At 52.4% G+C, this 18100-nt stretch overlaps 2 protein-coding genes and 1 pseudogene across 3 annotated transcripts; all 3 read right to left on the bottom strand.

Moving 5' to 3' along the window:
• Nucleotides 1–2701: 2701 nt before the first annotated feature.
• LOC135271701 (somatotropin-like) lies at nt 2702–4058 on the bottom strand (annotated as a pseudogene).
• A 3409-nt stretch (nt 4059–7467) lies between these two features.
• On the bottom strand, nt 7468–9755 carry LOC135271711 (somatotropin-like). 2 transcript variants are annotated; one of them, XM_064369656.1, is made up of 5 exons: nt 9704–9755; nt 8550–8710; nt 8222–8341; nt 7965–8129; nt 7468–7712 (listed from the first exon to the last, which is right to left on the bottom strand). In XM_064369656.1, exons 1-5 carry the CDS (start codon nt 9753–9755, stop codon nt 7515–7517), a joined length of 696 nt encoding a protein of 231 aa, XP_064225726.1. In that variant the 3' UTR covers nt 7468–7514. The 2 variants fall into 2 exon arrangements, with proteins under 2 accessions (XP_064225726.1, XP_064225727.1); XM_064369657.1 differs by lacking the exon at nt 9704–9755 and adding an exon at nt 8963–8972.
• Nucleotides 9756–12449: 2694 nt separating this feature from the next.
• On the bottom strand, nt 12450–13911 carry LOC135271678 (somatotropin-like). The gene is made up of 5 exons (XM_064369424.1): nt 13902–13911; nt 13491–13651; nt 13162–13281; nt 12905–13069; nt 12450–12644 (listed from the first exon to the last, which is right to left on the bottom strand). The coding sequence occupies exons 1-5, from the start codon at nt 13909–13911 to the stop codon at nt 12450–12452; spliced, it is 651 nt and encodes a 216-aa protein (XP_064225494.1).
• Nucleotides 13912–18100: the final 4189 nt, after the last annotated feature.

The raw sequence follows: 18100 nt of genomic DNA, 5'->3' as shown, positions 1-18100 counted from the left end.
TGTCACTTGTCTTGTGAAGGAGCTATTATGATCATCCCGTTTCACAGATCATGAGACTGAGGCTCAGAGAGACTGACTTGCATGAGCTACCTCAGCCAGGGCAGCAGAACTCCACAAGCTTGCTCTTCCCACATTGTGTCATTCAAAGTCCTTTCTCCAGGCTGGGCATGGGGGTTCATGCCTGTAATCCCAGCACATTTGAGGTCAGGAGTTCAAGACGACTGGTCAACATGGCAAAACTCCATCTCTCCTAAAAATACTAAAATTAGCTGTGCATGGTGGCCCATGTCTGTAATCCCAGCTACTCAGGAGGGTGAAACGGGAGAATCCCTTGAACCTAGAAGGCAGAGTTTGCAGTGAACCAAGATTGTGCCTCTGCACTCCAGCCTTGGTGCCAGAGCAGAACTCCATCAAAAAAAAAAAAGACAAAAATAAGACAAAAAAAAAGAGTCCTTTCTCCAGAGCAGGTAGCATGCTGCTATTCATTTAGTTATTTTAGCTGGCTCTTTCTCCTCCTCCTCTCCTCCTCCTCCTCCTTCTTCTTTTCTTCTTCTCTTTCTTCTTTCTTCTTTTCTCTTTCTTTCTTCGTCTTCATCATCCTTCCTCTCCTTCTTCCCGTTCTTCTCCTTATTCTTCTTTGAAATGAAGTCTCATTCTGTCAACCAGACTAGAGTGCGGTGGCATGATCGTGACTCACTGCAACCTCTGCCTCCTGGGTTCAAGGCATTCTCCCACCTCGGCCTCCTGAGTAGCTGGGATTACAGGTGCCCCCCACTATGCCAGGTGAATTTTTGTACTTTTTTAGTAAAGATGGGGTTTCACCATATTGCCCAGTCTGGTCTTGAACTCCTGACTTCAGGTGATCTGCCTGCCTTGGCCTCCCAAAGTACTGAGATCCAACCCAGTTATTTCAGCTTCTAAATTTCTCTGAGTTCAGGGATCCTGCCCCCAACACGAGCAGCCCTTTGCCTCATTTTGTCCTTCTATAAGGGGCAGATTGTTCTCCCTCAATTCCCAGGTGAGAATGGCCCAGTGGCACGGGGTGCCTTGTGGAAACCTCACAGCAGGACAAGGTGAAGGCAGAGAAGGCCAGGACTGAGCCTCCTGTCTCATGGTGCCCAGGGTTGGGGCTATTTCAATATCACCTGAAGGTCACAAGCATCAGATGCCCCTAGAGATGAGAACAGGAAAGAACACCCGCTCCTGCCCTGAAATCTTCCACCCCTGAGTTGAAGGGCATCGAGCACTCGATGCTGTAGAAACACAAGCAAGCAAACAAGCAAACGCTTCCAGAAGTGGTTGGCAGTGGTGTTGCCAATCAACACTTAAAACCCACACCCCTGTGGTCGAGGATGTGAATGCTGGGCTCTGCCACCTCCCCCTTTTGACAGCAGAAGATGGAGCTCATTTTCTGCCACCACTCCTGAAGCATTACCCGACCAGCACCCCAGACTCATCATCTGCTGGGAGGACACTGGGCTGTGGGCTGTTCTCCAGGCACGCCTGTGGGAGGACCCGAGAGGGATGTCATCAACGATACCAGCTCTGAGAAACATGGGGTCACTGGGAGGGTGGAGACACCACTTACCCCTGCTCCTTCTAGCACCACCAAGGAGGAGGAGCCAAGTGGGAATGGATGAGGGTCCCTGAGCTCCACGTAGCTTTCTGCGTCCCCCACCATCCTTCCTCCAGTGTCAACTGGGACATGGAGCCCCCATGACAGGGCCTTTTAGCCAGTGCAAGGGACTTAGATGTGGACTGTGAGTTCTGCAGGTGGTGCTAGTTCCCACCCCTCTCCATTGCATCTTCCTAAGGGAAGCGAGTATCAGCTGGGATTTATCCCTTCCCATCCAGTCCTCATTGCTTACGTTGTTATCTATCTGGCACCTGCTGTCACTGCATTTGGAAACCCAAATAAAATGTCTCTTCTACTTCCCTTGCCCTAATTCAGACCACAAATGTCCTGCTTCTGTACATCTCAAACTTATTTTTCATTGTTCTCATTTCCCAAGTGTAGTTGCGCTTAAGGAATATTCATCTTAAAATTCTTCTGCACACTAGTAATTGTATGACATTGTTTTTTCACTCTTTGGGGAATTTTTGCTTCTACAATTAATAGCTGATCTTGTTTTCATTTATTTCCACTCCTGAGGGGCTAGGTTTGGTGTTTCTGGTGATGGTTTGGAAAGAAGAAATGCCTTCAAATCATCACTGGGATGACCAGTGGGCTGTGACCAGCGAGCTGGGAGCACTGACCTGGTGGAGTGGCCTCAGTGAGTAATGGACAGCAGTCATGTGCCAGCTTCCTTCTGGCCCAGGGAGATCAAGTTCATTATGTTTCAGCGACCTGGCTCCGAATAGACCCCACAGGCCCTGCAGGTTGTCTTCCCAACTTGCCCCTTGCTCCATACCCCCACCCCCACCCCATAATATTAGAGAAGGACACTTAGCCAGACAAAATGATGCAACTTAATTTTATTAGAACAGGGCTGATGGGCACTGGAGTGCCACCTTCCAGGGCCAAGAGAGGCACTGGGGAGGGGTCTCAGGGATGCCACCCGGCAGCTAGAGGCCACAGCTGCCCTCCACAGAGCGGCACTGCACAATGCGCAGGAACGTCTCGACCTTGTCCATGTCCTTCCGGAAGCAGTAGAGCAGCCCGTAGTTCTTGAGCAGTGCGTCATCGTTCTGCGAGTTTCTGTCAAACTTGCTGTAGGTCTGCCTGAAGATCTCCCCAGTCCGGGGGCTGCCATCTTCCAGCCTCTGCAAAGTGAAGGAAGAGAAGGAGAGGCCAAGCGCTTGGACACTGTTCCCTCTCTCTCTCGGTCATTCTTTTCCCTCCCTCCCCTCCAAGGCTCCAGGGTATAGAGAAAGGCCTGGAGGATTCACGAGTGGAAATGAAGAAGAAGCTGAGTTCTCCTGGGTCAGGGCCTGACTGCTAAAAAGAGAGCAGCAGTGTTTCTTTCCCCCAGCTCTGGAAGCCAGTGGGGCCCCAGGATTGGGGACTCCTGGTGCCACCCTCACCCCCATCAGAGTTTGGATGCCTTCCTCTAGGTCCTTCAGGTACTCATAGACATCACTGTCTGAGACGCCATACAATAGGCTGTTGGCGAAGACACTCCTGAGGAACTGCACAGGCTCGAACCAGGACTGGATGAGCAGCAGGGAGATGCGGAGCAGCTCTAGGTTCTGCAGGGGAAGGACCAGCAGTGGGTGTGCTGCCCGGGGGCTCTGACCACAGGCCTCCCCCATCCCTGCCTGCGGAGAGGGCGGGTACTCACGGATTTCTGCTGAGTTTCCTTTTTGCTGGCGGGTGTCGGGATAGACTCTGAGAAGCAGAGGGAGGTCTGGGGGTTCCACAGGAAGGAATACTTCTGTTCCTTCGGGATATTGGCTTCTTCCTAGAAGAAGGACCGCCCACCAAGCTCTATGCTGGTGACCAGCTCCCACTCTTCCTTTTCTGGGACCTCACTCAGTGTATGCTCATCTGCCTGCATCTTCACTTCTGAAACAACCCTGAGCTCCTTTGTCTCCTCCCATTACTTCCCAGCAGGGGAAAGTCACTCCTTCCTGCCACCCCTGACTGGCACCCATTCCCCAAGAGCTTACAAACTCCTGGTAGGTGTCAAAGGCCAGCTGGTGCAGGCGATGGGTGCGTAGCATAGCACTGTCGAAAAGCCTGGATAAGGGAATTGTTGGGAAGGCACCGGCCTCTTGAAGCTGGGGCAGGCAGAGCAGGGTGAAAGCCAGGAGCAGGGATGTCCGGGAGCCTGGGAAGAAACCGGAGGGGAAGGGAGGGAGCTGGAGAGCAAGAGGCCAGTGCTCTTGCTCAGGGTCTGGATTTAAAAAAAATTATTATCTCTCTGGGACCTGGAACATTCTGAGATTGGCTTAGATGGCAATACCCACATTCAGAAGCCCGAAACCCCGGTCCCATCCACAGGGCGCCGCCTCTCCCCTCAGGACATATAATGCCAGAAGGGATTTTAGGGGCGCTTACCTGCAGCCATTGCAGCTAGGTGAGCTGTCCACAGGACTCTCCGTGGTATGGGGAGTTGGGCCTTGGGATCCTGGAGCTGGTCTCTTGTGGGCCCTTTTATACCCTGGACCCTTCTCTCTCCCTACTTGCCCCTGTTTCTTTGTACATTTATGCATGGGACCACTGACGTGCCTGTGCTAATGGATAATTTAGAAGCTTCTCCCACACATGCTGGTATCATGCCCCCTGGCTTGTCATCTTTCCCTTCCCACCGTCACCAGCGCTGTGAGGGTTGTGCACAGAGTGTCAGCCAGAGGCACCACCCATCCTGGCCTCTTTAAGGGGCAGGTGGGTGCCCTCTGGCAGCATGCCATGGTGGCCAACCTGAAGGCAGGAAAGGATGTCAGGATAGCCAGTCCTTGAGACCCACACGGACCCCATCCCACTCTCTATCCTATCCCTTTCCTCCTCCCCGCATGGTTTCCGTCCTCCCACCAGAGAGAGAGTGTGTGCTGGGAAAATGGGGCAACCACAGCCAATGGATTCTGGGGGTTCTGGGCAAGATTCAGTCCTGAATTCCACTTTGGCTGAGTCCTCCTGGGCCGGCCTCAGGCAGCTGAATGCAGTGCTAACACTGACCACTAGAGGGAACCAACCCTATTCTTGGCCTTCCGCTCTTCCTGAGTCTTGGGGCTTCCCCAGGTCTGTGGGGACCAAGAACCCAGACTCAGGCTATTACCCTAGCTCCTTGGACCTGCAGCAGAGGTAAAAACCAAGAAACAGAAATCCCGGCAACAGACATGAACCACAAGCGTTTCCTCCCATAGCCCTGAAACCATCAGAGAATCTCAAAGTTGGAAGAGCTCTTGAAGGTTTGAGTCTCCTCCCCAGCTTTGGAACTCAGAACACGTCCCGCTGAAATATGCCCTATGCAGCCATAGAAGCCCATCCTACTTTTTCTCCTCCTCTTTTCCAGCTCTGTGTAGAGCTTATCCAGTTGCAAAGGGCCTCCCTGTGCATTCTCACATCTGACCTGTCACTTGTCTTGTGAAGGAGCTATTATGATCATCCCATTTCACAGATCAAGAGACTGAGGCTCAGAGAGACTGACTTGCATGAGCTACCTCAGCCAGGGCAGCAGAACTCCACAAGCTTGCTCTTCCCACAATGCGTCATTCAAAGTCCTTTCTCCAGGCTGGGTACAGTGACTCACACATGTAATCCCAGCATTTTGGGAGGCTGAGGTGAGTGGATCACTTAACGTCAGGAGTTCAAGACCAGACTGGTCAACATGGCAAAACTCCATCTCTATTAAAAATACCAAAATTAGCTGTGCTTGGTGAGGGATGCCTGTAATCCCAGCTACTAGGGAAGGTGAGGTGGGAGAATCCCTTGAACCCAGGAGGCAGAGGTTGATGAAAGCCAAGATCACACCTCTGCACTCCAGCCTTGGTGATATAGCAGAAGGCCCACTCAAAAAAAAAAAAAAAAAAAAAAAAAAAAGTCCTTTCTCCAGAACAGGTAGTGTGGTGCTACTCAGTTATATAGTTATTCTACCTGCTGCTGCTGCTGCTGCTTTTTTTTTTTTTTCAGACGGAGTCTCATTCTGTCACCCAGGCTGGAGTGCAATGGCATGATCGTGGCTCACTGCAACCTCTGCCTCCTGGGTTCAAGTGATTCTCCCGCTTCAGCCTCCTGAGTAGCTGGGATTACAGGCATCTACCACTATGCCGGGCTAATTTTTGTACTTTTTTAGTAGAGACGGGGCTTCACCACGTTGGCCAGGCTGGTCTGAAACTCCTCCTGACTTCAGGTGATCTGCCTGCCTTGGCCTCCCAAATTACTGAGATTACAGGGATGAGTCACTGCTCCCAACCCAGTTATATCAGCTTCTAAATTTCTCTGAGTTTAGGGATCCTGCCCCCAACGCAAGCAGTCCTTTGCCTCATTTTGTCCTTCCACAAGGGGCAGATATTCTCCCTCAATTCCCAGGTGAGAATGGCCCGGTGGCACGGGGTGCCTTTTAGAAACCTCACAGCAGGACAAGGCGAAGGCGGAGAAGGCCAGGACTGAGCCTACTGTCTCCTGGTGCCCAGGGTTGGGGCTGTTGCAATATCATCTGGAGGTCACAAGCAACAGATGCTCCCCAAAGATGAGAGCAGGAATGAACACCCACTCCTGCCCTGAAATCTTCCACCCCTGAGTTTAAGGGCCTCGAGCACTCGATGCTGTAGAAACACAAGCAAGCAAACAAGCAAACGCTTCCAGAAGTGGTTGGCAGTGGTGTTGCCAATCAACATTGAAAACCCACAACCCCGTGGTCTAGGATGTGAATGCTGGGCCCTGCCACCTCCCCCTTTTCAGAGCAGAAGACGGAGCTCATCTGCCACCACTCCTGAAGCATTACCCAACTAGCACCCCAGACTTCTCATCTGCTGGGAGGGCACTGGGCTGTGGGCTGTTCTCCAGGAGGGCTATGGGAAGATTCCAGGGAAATGTCATCAACGATACCAGGTCTGAGAAACATGGGGTCACTGGGAGGGTGGAGACACCACTTACCCCTGCTCCTTCCAGCACCACCAAAGAGGAGGAGCCAGGTGGGAATGGAGGAGGGTCCCTGAGCTCCACGTAGCTTTCTGCGTCCCCCACCATCCTTCCTCCAGTGTCAACTGGGACATGGAGCCCCCATGACAGGGCCTTTTAGCCAGTGCAGGGGACTTAGATGTGGACTGTGAGTTCTGCAGGTGGTGCTGGTTCCCACCCCTCTCCATTGCATCTTCCTAAGGGAAGCGAGTATCAGCTGGGATTTATCCCTTCCCATCCAGTCCTCATTGTTTACGTTGTTATCTATCTGGCACCTGTCGGCACTTCATTTGCAATCCCAATGAAAATGTGTCTTCCACTTCCCTTGCCCTAATTCAAATGCCAAATGGTCTGGTTCTGTACATCTCAAATTTATTTCTGCATTGTTCTCATTTCCCAAGGGTCATTGGGCTTAAGGAATATTCATCTTAAAATTCTTCTGCACACAAGTAATTCCATGACATTGTTTTCTCACCTGTTGGGGAAGTTTTGCCTTTGCACTTAATAGCTGGTCTTGTTTTCATTTATTCCCACTTCTAGGGGGTAGGTTTGGTGTTTCTGGTGACGGTCGTGGAGGAAGAAATGCCTTCAAATCATCTCTGGGTTGACCAGTGAGCTGTGACCAGCAAGCTGGGAGCACTGACCTGGTGGAGTGGCCTCAGTGAGTAATAGACAGCAGTGCTGTGCCGGCTTCCTTCTGGCCCAGGAAGAGCCAAGTCCATTATGTTTCAGGAGCCTGGTTCCCAACAAACCCCTCTGGCTCTGTGGGTTGTCTTCCCAACCTGCCCCTTGCTCCATACCGCCACCCTCCACCCCATAATATTAGAGGACACCTAGTCAGACAAAATAATGCGACTTAGTTTTATTAGGACAGAGCTGGTGGGCACTGGAGTGCCACCTTCCAGGCCCAGGAGAGGCACTCAGGAAGGGCCACAGGAATGCCACCCGGCAGCTAGAAGCCACAGCTGCCCGGCACAGAGTGGCACTGCACAATGCGCAGGAACGTCTCGACCTTGTCCATGTCCTTCCGGAAGCAGAAGAGCAGCCAGTAGTTCTTGAGCAGTGCGTCATCGTTGTGCGAGTTTCTGTCAAACTTGCTGTAGGTCTGCCCGAAGAGCTCCCCAGTTTGGGGGCTGCCATCCTCCAGCCTCTGCAAAGTGAAGGAAGAGAAGGCGAGGCCAAGTGCTTGGACACTGTTCCCTCCCTCTCTCATTCATTCTTTCTCCTCCCTCCCTCTAAGGTGAAGAGAAAGGGCTGGTGGATTCACGAGTGGAAATGAAGAATAAGCTGAGTTCTCCTGGGTCAGGGCCTGACTGCTAAAAAGAGAGCAGCAGTGTTTCTTTCCCCCAGCTCTGGAAGCCAGTGGGGCCCCAGGATTGGAGACAGCTGGCGCCATCCTCACCCCCATCAGAGTTTGGATGCCTTCCTCTAGGTCCTTCAGGTACTCATAGACATCGGTGTGCAAGATGTTATGCAGTCGGCTGTTGGCAAAGACACTGCCGAGGAGCTGCACGGGCTCGAGCCAGGACTGGATGAGCAGCAGGGAGATGTGGAGCAGCTCTAGGTTCTGCAGGGGAAGGACTGGCAGTGGGTGTGCTGCCCGGGGGCTCTGACCACAGGCCTCCCCCATCCCTGCCTGGGGAGAGGGCGACCACTCACGGATTTTGTCAGCACTTCCTCCTTGTTGGCAGGTGTCGGGATAGACTCTGAGAAGCAGAGGAAGGTATTGGGGTTACGCAGGAAGAAATACTTCTGTTCCTTCGGGATATAATTTCCTTCCTAGCAGAAAGATCACACATCAAGGTCTATGCTGGTGACCAGCTCCCATTCTTACTTTTCTGGGACCTCATTCAGCATGTGCTCATCTGCCTGCATTTTCACTTCAGAAAACAACCATGAGCTCCTTCATCTCTCCCCATTACTTCCTAGCAGGGGAAAGTCACCCCTTCCTGCCACCCTGATGGGCACCTATTCCCCAAGAACTTACAAACTCCTGGTAGGTGTCAAAGGCCAGCTGATGCAGCTGATGGGCAAGGAGCATAGCGTCATCAAAAAGCCTGGATAAGGGAATTCTTGGAATGGCACCAGTCTCTTGAAGCCAGGGCAGGCAGAGCAGGGCAAGAGCCAGGAGCAGGGACATCCGGGAGCCTGGGGAGATGCCGTAGGGGAAGGGAGGGAGCCAGAGAGCAAGTGGCCAGCGCTCTTGCTCAAGGGCAGATTTTTTTTGGTCTCCCTTCAGGGACCAGGAACATTCTGAGATTGGCCGAATATCTGGGCTTAGATGGTGATGCTCACATCCAGAAGCCCCAAGCCTGAGGGTTAGAGCCCCCGTCCCATCTACAGGGCGCCGCCTCTGCTGTCCAGACACATCCTGCTCATAGGGGTTTTAGGGGCGCTTACTTGCAGTCATTGCAGCTAGCTGAGCTGTCCACAGGACTCTCCGTGGTTTGGGGAGTTTGGCCTTGGGATCCTGGAGCTGGGCTCTTGTGGGCCCTTTTATACCCTCGCCCCTTCTCTCTGCCTGCTGGCCCCCACCTGTTTCTATGCACGTTCATGCAAGGGGGGCCACTGACGTGCCTGTGCTAATGGATAATTTAGAAGCTTCTCCCACACATGCTGGTATCATGCCCCCTGGCTTGTCATCTTTCCCTTCCCACCGTCACCAGCGCTGTGAGGGTTGTGCACAGAGTGTCAGCCAGAGGCACCACCCATCCTGGCCTCTTTAAGGGGCAGGTGGGTGCCCTCTGGCAGCATGCCCTGGTGGCCAACCTGAAGGCAGGAAAGGATGTCAGGATAGCCAGTCCTTGAGACCCACACGGACCCCATCCCACTCTCTATCCTATCCCTTTCCTCCTCCCCGCATGGTTTCCGTCCTCCCACCAGAGAGAGAGTGTGTGCTGGGAAAAGGGGCCAACCACAGCCAATAGATTCTGGGGGTTTAGGGCATGATTCAGTCCTGAATTGCAGAGTCCTGGGCCCGCCTGAGGGAGCTGGATGCAGTGCTAACACTGACCACTAGAGGGAACCAACCCCATTCTTGGCCCTCCCCTCTCCCTGAGCTTTGGGGCTCCTCCAGGTCCCTGGGACAAACAGACTCAGGCTATTACCCCAGCTCCTTGGACCTGCAGCAGAGATAAAAACCAAGAAACAGAAATCCCGGCAACAGACATGAACCACAAGCGCTTCCTCCCATAGCCCTGAAACCATCAGAGAATCTCAAAGTTGGAAGAGCTCTTGAAGGTTTGAGTCTCCTCCCCAGCTTTGGAACTCAGAACGCATCCTGCTGAAATATGCCCTATGCAGCCATGGAAGCCCCTCCTCCTTTTTCTCCTCCTCCTTTCCAGATCTGTATGAAGCTTATCCAGTTGCAAAGGGCCTGCCTGTGCATTCTCACATCTGACCTGCCACTTGTCTTGTGAAGGACCTATTATGATCATCCCATTTCACAGATCATGAGACTGAGGCTCAGAGAGACTGACTTGCATGAGCTACCTCAGCCAGGGCAGCAGCTCTCCACAACCTTGTTCTTCCCACATTGTGTCATTCAAAGCCCTTTCTCCAGGTCGGGCATGGTGGTTAACACCTGTAATCCCAGCACTTTGGGAGGCTGAGGTGGGTGAATCATTTGAGATCAGTGATTCAAGAACTGCCTGGTCAACATGGCAAAACTCCATCTCTATTAAAAACAGCAAAATTAGCTATGCATGGTGGCACATGCCTATAATTCCAGTTACTTCTTGGGGGCAGGGGGGTGGGTGAGGTGGGAGAATCCCTTGAACACAGGAGGCAGAGGTTGCAGTGAGCCAAGATCCCACCTCTACACTCAGGCCTTGGTGACATAGCAGAACTCCAGCTTAAAGAAAAAAAAAAAAGAAGAAGACAGAGCAGGTAGTGTGGTGCTACTAGTTACTTAGTTATTCTGGCTTCTTTTTTTTTTTTTTCCAGATGGAGTCTCATCCTGTCACACTGGAGTGCAGTGGCATGATCTTGGCTCACTGCAACCTCTGCCTCCTGGGTTCAAGTGATTCTCCCACCTCAGCCTCCTGAGTAGCTGGGATTACGGGCACCAACCACTATGCGGGGCTAGTTTTTGTACTTTTTTAGTAGAGACGGGGTTTCACCGTGTTGGCCAGGCTGGTCTCAAACTCCTGACTTCAGGTGATCCACATGCCTTGGCCTCCTAAGTACTGAGATTACAGGTGTGAGTCACCACTCCCAATACAGTTATTTCAGCTTCTAAATTTCTCTGAGTTCAGGGATCCTGCCCCCAACACAAGTGGCCCTTTGCCTCATTTTGTCCTTCCATAAGGGGCAGATTGTTCTCCCTCAATTCCCAGGTGAGAATGGCCCAGTGGCATAGGGTGCCTTTTAGAAACCTCACGGCAGGACAAGGTGAAGGCAGAGAAGGCCAGGACTGAGCCTCCTGTCTCCTGGTGCCCAGGGCTGAGGCTATTTCAGTATAATCTGAAGGTCACAAGCATCAGATGCCCCCTAGAGATGAGAGCAGGAAAGAACACCCTCTCCTGCCCTGAAATCTTCCACCCCTGAGTTTAAGGGCATTGAGCACTCGATGCTGTAGAAACACAAGCAAGCAAACAAGCAAACGCTTCTAGAAGTGGTTGGCAGTGGTGTCGCCAACCAACATTGAAAACCCACACCGCTGTGGTCGAGGATGTGAATGCTGGGCCCTGCCACCTCCCCCTTTTCAGAGCAGAAGACAGAGCTCATTTTCTGCCGTCATTCCTGAAGCATAACCCGACCAGCACCCCAGACTCATCATCTGCTGGGAGGGCACTGGGCTGTGGGCTGTTCTCCAGGCACGCCTGTGGGAGGATCCGACAGGGATGTCATCAACGATACCAGCTCTGAGAAACATGGGGTCACTGGGAGGGCGGAGACACCACTTACCCCTGCTCCTTCCAGCACCACCAAAGAGGAGGAGCCAGGTGGGAATGGAGGAGGGTCCCTGAGCTCCACGTAGCTTTCTGCGTCCCCCACCATCCTTCCTCCAGTGTCAACTGGGACATGGAGCCCCCATGACAGGGCCTTTTAGCCAGTGCAGGGGACTTAGATGTGGACTGTGAGTTCTGCAGGTGGTGCTGGTTCCCACCCCTCTCCATTGCATCTTCCTAAGGGAAGCGAGTATCAGCTGGGATTTATCCCTTCCCATCCAGTCCTCATTGTTTACGTTGTTATCTATCTGGCACCTGTCGGCACTTCATTTGCAACCCCAATGAAAATGTGTCTTCCACTTCCCTTGCCCTAATTTAGATCCTAAAAGCTCTGGTTCTCTATGTTTTAAACTCATTTTTGCATTGTTCTCATTTCCCAAGGGTCGTTGGGCTTACGGAATATTCATCTTAAAAGTCTTCTGTACACACGTTGTTCTGTGACATTGTTTTCTCACTTTTTGGGGAAGTTTTGCCTCTGCCGTTAATAGCCTGTCTTGTTTTCATTTCTTCTCACTCCTGGTGGGCTAGGTTTGGTGTTTCTGGTGATGGTTGGAGAGGAAAAAATGCTTTCAAGTCATCACTGGGATGACTGATGAGCTGTGACCAGCGAGCTGGGAGCACTGACCTGGTGGAGTGGCCTCAGGAAGTAATAGACAGCAGTCATGTGCCAGCTTCCTTCTGGCCCAGGAAGAGGCAAGTCCTTTATGTTTCAGGGGCCTGGTTCCCAATAGACCCCACAGGCCCTGCAGGTTGTCTTCCCAACCTGCCCCTTGCTCCATAACCCCACCCCCACCCCATAATATTAGAGAAGGACACCTAATCAGACAAAATGATGCAACGTAATTTTATTAGGATAGGGCTGGTGGACACTGGAGTGCCACTTTTCGGGGCCAGGAGAGGCACTGGGGAGGGGTCTCAGGGATGCCACCCGGCAGCTAGAAGTCACAGCTGCCCTCCACTGAGCGGCACTTCACAATGAGCAGGAATGTTGCAACCTTGTTCATGTCACTCTGGAAGCAATAGAGCAGCCCGTAGTTCTTGAGCAGTGTGTCATCGTTTTCCAAGTTGATGTCAAAGTTGCTGTAGGTCTGCCCGATCTTCTCAGTCTGGGGGCTGCCATCTTCCAGCCTCTGCAAAGTGAAGGAAGAGAAGGAGAGGCCAAGCGCTTGGACACTGTTCCCTCCCTCTCTCAGTCATTCTTTTCCCTCCCTCCGCTCCAAGGCTCCAGGGTATAGAGAAAGGCCTGGAGGATTCACGAGTGGAAATGAAGAATAAGCTGAGTTCTCCTGGGTCAGGGCCTGACTGCAAAAAGAGAGCAGCAGTGTTTCTTTCCCCCAGCTCTGGAAGCCAGTGGGGCCCCAGGATTGGGGACTCCTGGTGCCACCCTCACCGCAATCAGAGTTTGGATGACATCCTCTAGGTCCTTCAGGTACTCATAGATGAAGCTGTTTGAGACACTAGGCAGTTGGCTGTTGGCAGAGACACTGCTGAGGTACTTCACGGGCTTGAGCCACAACTGGATGAGCAGCAGGGAGTTGCGGAGCAGCTCTAGGTTCTGCAGGGGAAGGACCAGCAGTGGGTGTGCTGCCCGGGGGCTCTGACCACAGGCCTACCCCATCCCTGCCTGGGGAGTGGGTGGGCACTCACAGATTTCTGCAGAGTTTCCTTTCTGTTAGTGGGTGTTGGGGTAGAAACTGAGAAACAAAGGGAGGTCCTGGCGTTCTGTCGGAAGAAATTACTCTGTTCCTTCAGGCTATGAGCTTCTTCCTAGGAGAAGGACCGCCCATCAATATCTATGCTGGAGACCAGCTCCCATTGTTCCTTTTCCGGGACCTCACTCAGTGTATGCTCATCTGCCTGCATCTTCGATTCAGAAAACAATCCTGAGCTCCTTCGTCTCCTCCCACTACTTCCCAGCAAGGCAAAGTCACCCCTTCCTGCCAACCTTGACATGCATCCATTTGTCAAGAGCTTACAAACTTCTGGTAGATGTCAAAGGCCAGCTGGTTCAGTTCATAGGCGCGGAACACAGCATAGTCATAAAGCGAGGATAAGCGAATTGCTGGGAAGGCACCAGCCTCTCGAAGCCAGGGCAGGCAGAGCAGGGTGAAAGTCAGGAGCAGGGATGCCTGGGAGACTAGGGAGAAACCAGAGGGCATGGGAGGGAGCCGGAGAGCAAGAGGGCAGTGCTCTTGCTCAGGGGCTGTTTCTTTTCTGTCTCTCCCTCCAGGGACCAGGAATATTCTGGTCCAAATATCTGGGCTTAGATGGCGATACTCACATTCAGAAGACCGAAACCTGAGGGTTAGTGTCCCCTGTCCCATCTACAGGGCGCCGGCTCTCCCCTCAGGACATATAATGCAGAAAGGGATTTTAGGGGCACTTACCTGCAGCCATTGCAGCTAGGTGAGCGGTCCACAGGACTCTCCGTGGTTTGGGGAGTTGGGCCTTGGGATCCTGGAGCTGGTCTCTTGTGTGCCCTTTTATACCCTGTCCCCTTCTCTAGCCCTGCTGGTCCCTACTTGTTTCTATGTATGTTTGGGCAAGGGAGGGTCACGGACATGCCTGTGTAGTGGATAATTTAGAAGCTTCTCCCACACATGCTGGTATCATGCCCCCTGGCTTGTCATTTTTCCCTTTCCACCGTCACCAGCGCTGTGAGGGTTGTACACAGAGTGTCAGCCAGAGGCACCACCCATCCTGTCCTCTCTTTTAGGGGCAGGTGGGTGCCCTCTGGCAGCATGCCATGGTGGCCAACCTGAAGGCAGGAAAGGATGTCAGGATAGCCAGTCCTTGAGACCCACACGGACCCCATCCCACTCTCTATCCTGTCCCTTTCCTCCTCCCCGCATGGTTCCCGTCCTCCCACCAGAGAGAGAGTGTGTGCTGGGAAAAGGGGCCAACCACAGCCAATAGATTTTGGGGGTTCGGGCAAGATTCAGTCCTGAATTCCACTTTGAGTCCTCCTGGGCCCGCCTGAGGGAGCTGGATGCAGTGCTAACACTGACCACTAGAGGGAATCAATCACATACTTTGCCCTCCACTTTCCCTGCGCCTTGGGGCTCCCACAGTTCTGCGGGGATGAAGAATCCAGACTCAAGCAGAGATAAAAACCAAGAAACAGAAATCCCGGCAACAGACATAAACCGCAAGCACTTCCTCCCATTGCCCTGAATCCATCAGAGAATCTCAAAGTTGGAAGAACTCTTGAAGGTTTGAGTCTCCTCCCCAGCTTTGGGACTCAGAACACATCACACTGAAATATGCCCTATGCAGCCATGGAAGCCCATCCTCCTTTCCAGCTCTGTGTAGAGCTTATCCAGTTGCAAAGGGCCTGCCTGTGCATTCTCACATCTGACCTGTCCCTTGTCTTGTGAAGGAGCTATTATGACATCCCATTTCACAGATCAAGAGACTGAGGCTCAGAGAGACTGACTTGCATGAGCTACCACAGCCAGGGCAGCAGATCTCCACAAGCTTGCTCTTCCCACATTGTGTTATTCAAAATACTTTCTCCAGGCCAGGCATGGTGGTTAACACCTGTAATCCCAGCATTTTGGGAGCCTGAAGTTGGTGGATCATTTGAGGTCAGGAGTTCAAGACCAGACTGGTCAACAGGCAAAACTCCATCTCTACTAAAAATACAAAAATTGGCTGTGCATGGTGGCCCATGCCTGTAATCCCAGCTACTCCGAAGGGTGAAATGGGAGAATCCCTTGAACCTATGAGGCAGAGTTTGCAGTGAACCAAGATTGTGCCACCGCACTCCAGCCTGGTGCCAGAGCAGAACTCCATCTCAAAAAAAAAAAAAAAAAGAAAAAAGAAAGAAAGATAGAAAGATAAACGTTCTTTCTCGAGTGCAGTAGCATGGTGCTATTCCTTTAGTTATTTCTGCTGGCTCTTCTTCCTCCTCCTCTTCCTCCTCTTTCTCTTCTTCTCCTTCTCTTTCTTCTTCCTTCCCCTCATCCTCCTTCTCCTTCTCTCCTTCTTCTTCAAAATGGAGTCTCATTCTGTCACCCAGGCTAGAGTGCAGTGGCATGATCTTGACTCACTGCAACTTCTGCCTCCTGGGTTCAAGGCATTCTCCCACCTCGGCCTCCTGAGTAGCTGGGATTACAAGTGCCCCCCACTATGCCAGGTGAATTTTTGTACTTTTTTAGTAAAGATGGGGTTTCACCATGTTGACCAGTCTGGTCTTGAACTCCTGACTTCAGGTGATCTGCCCGCCTTGGCCTCCCAAGGTACTGAGATCCAACCCAGTTATTTCAGCTTCTAAATTGCTCTGAGTTCAGGGAACCTGCCCCCAACACGAGCAGCCGTTTGCCTCATTTTGTCCTTCTATAAGGGGCAGATTGTTCTCCCTCAATTCCCAGGTGAGAATGGTCCAGTGGCACGGGGTGCCTTGTGGAAACCTCACAGCAGGACAAGGTGAAGGCAGAGAAGGCCAGGACTGAGCCTACTGTCTCCTGGTGCCCAGGGTTGGGGCTATTTCAATATCACCTGAAGGTCACAAGCATCAGATGCCCCTAGAGATGAGAACAGGAAAGAACACCCTCTCCTGTCTGAAGTCTTCCACCCCTGAGTTTAAGGGCATCGAGCACTCGATGCTGTAGAAACACAAGCAAGCAAACAAGCAAACGCTTCCAGAAGTGGTTGGCAGTGGTGTTGACAATCAACATTGAAAACCCACAACCCTGTGGTCTAGGATGTGAATTCTGGGCTCTGGCACCTCCTCCTTTTCAGAGCAGAAGCCAGAGCTCATTTTCTGCCGTTATTCCTGAAGCATAACCCGACCAGCACACCAGACTCATCATCTGCTGGGAGGGCACTGGGTTGTGGGCTGTTCTCCAGGCACGCCTGTGGGAGGATCCGACAGGGATGTCATCAACGATACCAGCTCTGAGAAACATGGGGTCACTGGGAGGCTGGAGACACCACTTACCCCTGCTCCTTCCAGCACCACCAAAGAGGAGGAGCCAGGTGGGAATGGAGGAGGGTCCCTGAGCTCCACGTAGCTTTCTGTGTCTCCTACCATCCTTCCTCCAATTGTCACCTGGGACATGGAGCCCCCATGACAGGGCCTTTTAGCCAGTGCAGGGGACGTAGATGTGGTCTGTGAGTTCTGCAAGTGGTGCTGGTTCCCACCCCTCTGTGTTGCATCTCCCTAAGGGAAGCGAGTATCAGCTGGGATTTGTCCCTTCCCATCCAGTCCCCATTGTCTCCATTGTTATCTGAGTTTCCTTTTTGCTGGCAGGTGTCGGGATAGACTGTGAGAAGGAGAGGGAGGTCTGGGCGTTGTGGCACCCGCTGGCACTGCGTTTCGAAATCTAAATAAAATATCTCATCCACTTTCTTGCCCTAATTCAGACCCCAAATGCTCTGGTTCTGTACATCTCAAATTCATTTTTGCATTGCTCTCATTTCCCAAGGGTAGTTGGGCTTAAGGAATATTTATCTTAAAATTCTTCTGCACACAAGTAATTCCAAGACATTGTTTTCTCACTTTTTGGGGAACTTTTGCTTCTGCACTTAATAGCCTGTCTTGTTTTCATTTATTCCCACTCCTGGGGGGCTAGGTTTGGTGTTGCTGGTGATGGTTGGGGAGGAAGAAGTGCCTTCAAATAATCACTGGGATGTTCAGTGAGCTGTGACCAGCGAGCTGGGAGCGCTGACCTGGTGGAGTGGCCTCAGGAAGTAATAGACAGCAGTGCTGTGCCTGCTTCCTTCTGGCCCAGGAAGAGGCAAGTCCTTTAGGTTTCAGGGGCCTGGTTCCCGATAGACCCCACAGGCCCTGCAGGTTGTCTTCCCAACCTGCCCCTTGCTCCATACCCCCACCCCCACCCCATAATATTAGAGAAGGACACTTAGTTAGACAAAATGATGCAACTTAATATTATTAGGCAGGGCTGGTGGACACTGGAGTGCGACCTTCCGGGGCCAGGAGAGGCAATAGGGAGGGGTCACAGGTATGCCACCCGGTAGCTAGAAGCCACAACTACCCTCCACAGAGCGGCACTGCACAATGCACAGGAATGTCTGGACTTTGTCCGTGTCCTTCCGGAAGCAGTAGAACAGCCCGTAGTTCTTGAGCAGTGCGTCATTGTTCTGCGAGTTGATGTCAAACTTCCTGTAGGTCTGCCTGAAGATCTCCCCAGTCTGGGGGCTGCCATCTTCCAGCCTCTGCAAAGGTCTCCCTCAGGGACCAGGAATATTCTGAGATTGGCCGAATATCTGGGCTTAGATGGTGATGCTCACATCCAGAAGCCCCAAGCCTGAGGGTTAGAGCCCCCGTCCCATCTACAGGGCGCCGCCTCTGCTGTCCAGACACATCCTGCTCATAGGGGTTTTAGGGGCGCTTACTTGCAGTCATTGCAGCTAGCTGAGCAGTCCACAGGACTCTCCGTGGTTTGGGGAGTTTGGCCTTGGGATCCTGGAGCTGGTCTCTTGTGGGCCCTTTTATACCCTCGCCCCTTCTCTCTGCCTGCTGGCCCCCACCTGTTTCTATGCATGTTCATGCAAGGGGGGCCACTGACGTGCTTGTGCTAATGGATAATTTAGAAGCTTCTCCCACACATGCTGGTATCAT

Source organism: Aotus nancymaae, unplaced genomic scaffold, assembly GCF_030222135.1.
Source record: "Aotus nancymaae isolate 86718 unplaced genomic scaffold, 86718_ANA_hifiasm-v0.15.2.pri h1tg000089l, whole genome shotgun sequence".
NCBI classification, from domain to species: domain Eukaryota; kingdom Metazoa; phylum Chordata; class Mammalia; order Primates; family Aotidae; genus Aotus; species Aotus nancymaae.
This window is presented reverse-complemented; position numbering and strand designations above follow the sequence as displayed.